The sequence below is a fragment of the Pteropus vampyrus genome, unplaced genomic scaffold (genome assembly GCF_000151845.1).
Source record: "Pteropus vampyrus isolate Shadow unplaced genomic scaffold, Pvam_2.0 Scaffold1735, whole genome shotgun sequence".
NCBI classification, from domain to species: Eukaryota; Metazoa; Chordata; class Mammalia; order Chiroptera; family Pteropodidae; genus Pteropus; species Pteropus vampyrus.
The window spans coordinates 627-6,723 of NW_011890516.1; the positions used below are offsets into that span (position 1 = coordinate 627).

General features: G+C 43.1%; 1 protein-coding gene across 1 annotated transcript in view; it reads left to right on the forward strand.

The window, feature by feature from the left end:
- Positions 1 to 2,167: 2,167 nt before the first annotated feature.
- Positions 2,168 to 6,097, forward strand: part of LOC105310268 (synaptonemal complex protein 3-like) — a gene marked incomplete at its 3' end in the record, with an annotated part of 5,572 nt that continues 1,642 nt past the window's right edge. Inside the window, exons 1-4 of the mRNA XM_011386461.1 lie at positions 2,168 to 2,294; positions 4,416 to 4,533; positions 5,393 to 5,492; positions 5,760 to 5,858. Coding sequence (XP_011384763.1) covers positions 2,168 to 2,294; positions 4,416 to 4,533; positions 5,393 to 5,492; positions 5,760 to 5,858 — 444 coding nt within the window. The remainder of the gene's footprint in view (positions 2,295 to 4,415; positions 4,534 to 5,392; positions 5,493 to 5,759; positions 5,859 to 6,097) is intronic.

The window sequence follows — 6,097 nt, forward strand, 5'->3', positions numbered from 1 at the left end:
GTTTGTACCAAGTACTGGTGGGTATTCGGGCCAATCAGAACTCAGAGTGTGGCTGGGGTCCTCAGCTGGAAACGATTTGGGTATGCTCTCCTAGCCTCGACCTAGAAATCTCACTCCTTGAATCTCTGGGAAACATGCCACATGTATGCCGGACATTAAGATGGATACTCCTAACACCACTGCTTGTAAGGGCTCTAAAGTGGAAAGTATCCATGGACGTGTCCAAGGAGAAGAAAATGGAGGAGCGGTTCCACAATGGGATAGGCTGCAGCAGAGGAAAAGATAGCGCTGTGGCTATGGCTACATGAGATAAAATAGACACTGTTAGTGGTACGATGCCGAGCAAAATGGAAGTGGCAGAATGCCACATCGAATGTGATACAATTCGTTGTAATACCCGGACACAAAGAACAGTCAGAAACGATATGAAAGGAGATACACACCTGCGTGCGTGTGTGCTCGTCCGCGCGCGTTTAAACACGTAGGGAAGGGGCGCGGTGATTTACGCAAAACGCTCGGGGGCAAGGCGATTCCACCGCAAGGAAAAGGGGTGGGTGGCAAGAAGTCCAGGGGGAGAATGACTAGGAATTGGTGAATTCTTTTTCACCAGGAAGATGGAGGCTTGCGCACCTGTTCCGCACTCCCTTGTCCTTTTGTGATTTCGGGGAAGATATGTGTGAAACGTCCTCGAATGGGCGCACTGGAAACCCCCAGTCCCGGGGCCCCAACCCTGGCTCTGGTATTGGTAGGGCGGTCCGCGCAGGGGCGTGGCTAGGCGGAGGCCCCGCCTCCCGCATGCGCACTGAGCCAGCCAATCAGCGACGCTCCCGCCTAGCTCGCTGTCAGGCGGTCCTCAGAAGCTTCGAGACGGTCGCGCGGTGTGGAGATCACGGAGCGCACGGAGTGGCAAAGAGACGTAAGGTCCCGAGACGCGGGTTGTGGGGGCACAGTTGGGGTCTCAGGGACACCGGGCTGTGGGGAGGTGGGTCCGCGGCGCTGTGAGGCCATCGGGGATTCTCCTCAGATATAAGGGGCTACAGTGAGGAGCCGGGGCGGGCCGTCCAGTCTCTGACATGGCGGCTCTGAGATCTCCGGCGAGGTGGGATCGGGACCCCGAGGGCGGGCCAGCCAGTCTCTGACATGGCGACCCCAAGGGCTCCAGCGAGGTGGGAGCGGGGAGGGGCCCCGAGGGCGGACCAAGCACTCTCTGAAATGGCGGCGACCCCGAGGGCTCCGGCGAGGTGGAATTGGGACCTGAGGGTCATTCAGTGTCTGATGTGGCGAGCCCTGGGGTTCTCGGGAAGGGGGAATGATACCCGAGATTGGTTCAGTGTCTGACATGGCGACCGCTAGGGCTCCGGCGAGGTGGGATTGGGACCCGAGGGCGAAGCAGACCCTCTCTGACATGGCGACCCCTAAGTCTCTAGCGAGGTGCGATTGGGACCCATGGGCAGCCCGGCCAGTCTCTGACATGGCGACCCCCTAGGGCTCCGGCGAGGTGGGATCGGGACCCCGAGGGCGGCCGGCCCGTCTCTGACATGGCGACCCCCTAGAGCTCTGGGAAATTGGAATTGGGCTCCCGATTTGGCTCCCGAGGACGGGCTGGTAGTGCCTGCAGCGGGGAGCGGGTCTGAGGGGCCTACCGTGTGCGCAGCGCCGTCGGCTTCTGCTCCTTTGGCTCCGCTGCCTGGAGGGATAGTGCCGCCCCCTGCGTGGGTCCTCGGTTTCCGATGGTTTGTCGGCGCCCCGACACGTGACTGTGCGCCGACTGGCGCACAACGGCTTATTTCCTGTTCCTATGGAGAGACACTTAACTTTCATTCTGCCTGCGGTCGGGCCTCGCAACCAGCACTTTGTCCCTTGGAGTCCGAGGGGTAGGGATGGACTCTATCCCAACGTTGGGGCGAGAATCCGGCAGAGGGGTCTGACACTGGGGCCTTTTGAACAGGTGGTAGCCCGAATAGCAACCTGGGGGGAGGGGCAGGTGTCCCCGTCGGCATTGTCCCCTTCTGGTCCCGGAAGGGGCACGCGGACACTTGCACACTGTGGTCTGCGCGGAGGTCCCTTGCTCGGCATGGTGGGCTGACCATCTCCCGTTCCTTTAACGTGCGTTGATGCTTTCAAGGTTCAGGGGCGCTGTCTCTACTTTCCAGGACACGCAGAGATAATGCCGCCTGTGAGGAAGGTAGCGCGGAAAGTGGCGAGAGCCCCGTTGAGGACTCAGTATGTGGAAACCTTTGATTTTGGAAAGCAAGATAGCTTTCACTTGAGTGAAACTCCGGATATATTTGAAGGTACCATCTCTCTGACACCTTTGCAGATATAGCACAAGGGCAGGGACCAGAGGCAGGGACCACATCTCTCAGGTCTGATGTGTGCTAAGGTGCTGTCACTGACATTAACCCTGAAAGGTTTGCAACAGCCTCTCCACAGCAGGATCCTGGTCCCTGACCTATTTCTATCTGACCTAGTCTTATATGAGTGCTTTCATACGTCTGCCTTAAAATCTTTTAGTGGCGGAAAACTTAAAACGCTTCATAGTGAGGGGGATTTCTCTGGGAGGTATTAATCAAGTAAAACAGTTCATTGAAAAATGTTTTCCATTCTTATTTCTGTGCAGTAAAGAAACCAGCAACTGATAAAAAAGTGGCAGAATGTCCTTCAGGACAAAGTCCTTCCGGAACAAATTTGGAAGAGCTGGGGTAATATGTTTGCAGTCTTTTTTGTTTGCCTGATAAGGTACTTTCAGAAAAATAAAGGTCTATTCAGGTAACAAGTATTGTATGTAAAACACACGGCAAGGCATTTTACCTCCAAAGCAAGCATGATATTTGCATACTCTTCATTAAAAACTCAATGTAATTTTTTTACAGGAGTCAATTACAGAAAATGTTGGCCGGAATTGAAGGTATGATTGGGAGATATTGTAGTGAAAGTAAATTCCTTTAAACCATATTATCATTAATAATGGGAAATGTTAATTGGTGGGCTGCAAGACTGCCATTTAATGCCTTGTTCTCAGATACAGGACTTTTCATAAGCATTTAGTGTGGTTTGGCTTCATAGATTTCCTTAGTTTCCCTTTTTATGGTGAATGTGGAGAGAATGGTGCTACCAGTGGTGAGGTAAGAGCGATGCTTTTATTTTAAACACGGGGATGTTGGATGGGCTGTGCAGTATTAGAAGAATTTGCACGAAGCAATCTCTGTTCCACTTGGTGTCGCAGAATAAGTGATATGTCAGTGTTCAGTATCAATTGAAATTTTCTCATTGTAGCTATTTTCTCTGCCTCTCCTAATTTCTTCATTGCAGCTCAAATTGAAGCCTGTAAAACAAGTCTTTATTGTTATATTTACATGAGTAAACTCTGTAGTGGAGAACTAGAGACAACTTTGCTAGCATGCTAGCGATGTAGGATCAGAACCAAAAACCTCAAAGTTTGAAATTGTTCTGTCAGTTATCAGTTACATCGACTGGGTTCCAGGACAAGACTCTCAACAAAGAGTCGGGGCCCATTTTTGAGTCCTCTGTGCATCATTCGTGCAAGCAGGTGTTTTTGGAAGCTTTGCTCTATTTGGCAGTGATAAGGTGCTTGTTTTCTGAGCTGTCTCAAAAATGGATGATTATGCATAGTAATGGGGACATATGAAATATTTGTGTAACATTATTCTTATAACCTCGCAGCTCCCTTTTTATTAGTGAAAATCATTATTCATGGTGGATCCATACCATAAAACTGTGTTCTTGTGAAAGCATTATTTGATGTATTAAAATTTTTACACAACGGAACATTTTTTGGTTAAAATTAGATAAAACCTTTAGGAAGGTGTTTAACGTGTTCTTGAATAACTTCTTGATTTCCTCAATCTATGCATGGTCTTTCCTTTTTAGTCAAAAATATTTAAATCTTCTGTGAGAAAATTTTTAATATATAATAATTTTCTTGAATGAAAATGATTTTGATCTTTTTGGAAACTTTTTAAATGGAGTAATTTCATGTGTTCTATATAATGAGATCTAACAATATTCATCTAACTGTGTCCCTTGAGTTGGAGGATATGTTATAAATTTATCAAATATTAGGCTTTATAACTGTTTTCTTATGAGGAATTTAAAGAATGTCTATGAAACCCTTTTTATACATTTTTGGAAAAATTTTCTTTCTTAGTTTATTTTTCATCCTAAATAACTCATGGTTGCGAGTTGTAAAATTTAGAATGAAAGTACCAGTAACTGAAAGTTTGCACAGCCCCCATAAAAAAGCAAATGATCTTGGTTTTTTATAAATGATGCCTATTATTTAATGCTAATTGACTTTCCAATACTGCTGACCAAACATTACTCATACTGCCATGAACAAGCAAGAAACAATAATTTTATCATTAAATGTTAATAAATATATATGTTTAACATAGATGATATGAAAAAGGTTCTTCAGGCAAAGAGAAAAAGATTCATGACGAGTACCAGTGCTTCCATCAAAATCATTAATGAGAAACTTGAACATGTGGGGAGAAACCAGAAAGAGCAAAGGTAAGGTTGTTGGTTTTTCAGAGGCAGAACCTTTGTAACATTTGTTAGTATTCATAGGTAAAAATTAGTTAAGAATAATACTACTTTTATATTTATTAAGGCTCTATTGAAAAGGCATTTGGTTTGATTTTTCTCAATGCAAAAAAAAAATTCCATTATTCTTATAACCTCACACCTTCATTGAATGGATATGGGTTATCTAGAGGTCAAAAAAGATGACCATTTACCCCTTTCAAATTACAATTGTGTTTTCTTGCTATTTAAGTTATCTATATATCTTTATTCTAAGAATATACTATCTGAATAAAAGATAAATGTATTTCGCTATTTAGCTGTATTCAGTAAAGTAGAAAATGGTGAGTCTTATATTGTAAATATTTTCTAAATTTCCCTGAAGCGGATTTACTCTTCATGTGTATAGAATTTTTATTGTGCCAAAGTGGGTTAAAAGTGAAATGTTCCAGTTCAGAAATGTTATATGATAAATGAATATACTATCTCCAGTGTTTCTATGTATCATAGTACAACCTTTATGATTTTTTATTAAGTAAAAATTGTAATCTCCAGTTGTATATACACTACACTTTTCTGGGAAAGTTATAATACAGTAAATCTTCCCTAGTTTTAAAGCGCTATGGCATGTGAGATAGCTTCCCTCTTAGCCAGGTAGTGAAAAATTATATTGGGATGACAGTAAATTATGCATTTCATTTTCCTGTTTCCCATCAGGAGATTTCAGCTTCTCTTCCTCCCTTCTCCCTTTATCATATAAATTATGTCAAATCAATGTTGTTTTGAATTTCTTTACTTTTTTCTTCATAATATAAAGGATGACACTGCTCATTATTATGTTTTACAGGCAGAAGGTTTTTCGCAAATACTCTCAGCAGTTTATGACTTTGTTTCAAGAATGGGATGCGGATATGCAGAAAGCCAAGACAGAAGGAGAAAAACTGGCTGTGGGTATCAGGCTTCACTTTATAATTACTTTATTGTAGCATGTCTCAAGAAGGAATGGAAAGTTAAGTCATGTTTTTTGAATATAGGTAAGAATGGAAATTTTCTGTTTCAGTGGTGAGCAAAAATATCTGAGCTTTATTATAAAAGTTAACACAGAAAATGTTAAAAATATTGATTGAAAAATAATCCTTTTAACTTAATGTATAATTGTTTTTTGCTAAATGTTAACCACATTTTTCCTCAAATATTTTCTTTTATATTTATAGAATTTGCTTCTGGAGCAACGGAAGTTTCATCAGGAAAATAGATTGATCCAGAGCAAGAGACTGAATAAGATTATAATGTTATATGATGAGTTCTTAAAGGTCTGTTGTATTTGGTAACAGAATACATTATTATACAACATAATGTCCTTGGTTTGTATAAAACAGGAAATAGCAATTGTAACTATTGAAGATTTCTTTTATTGTCAAATATATTATATGAGTGTTCTATGGCACATTTGCTGCTAGAATTACTACAATGACTAAAAGTGGGTTTACATGCCAACTTACAATTATAAGAGAAGGCCAGGTTCATGACAGTATGAAAAAGCCACAGGGGG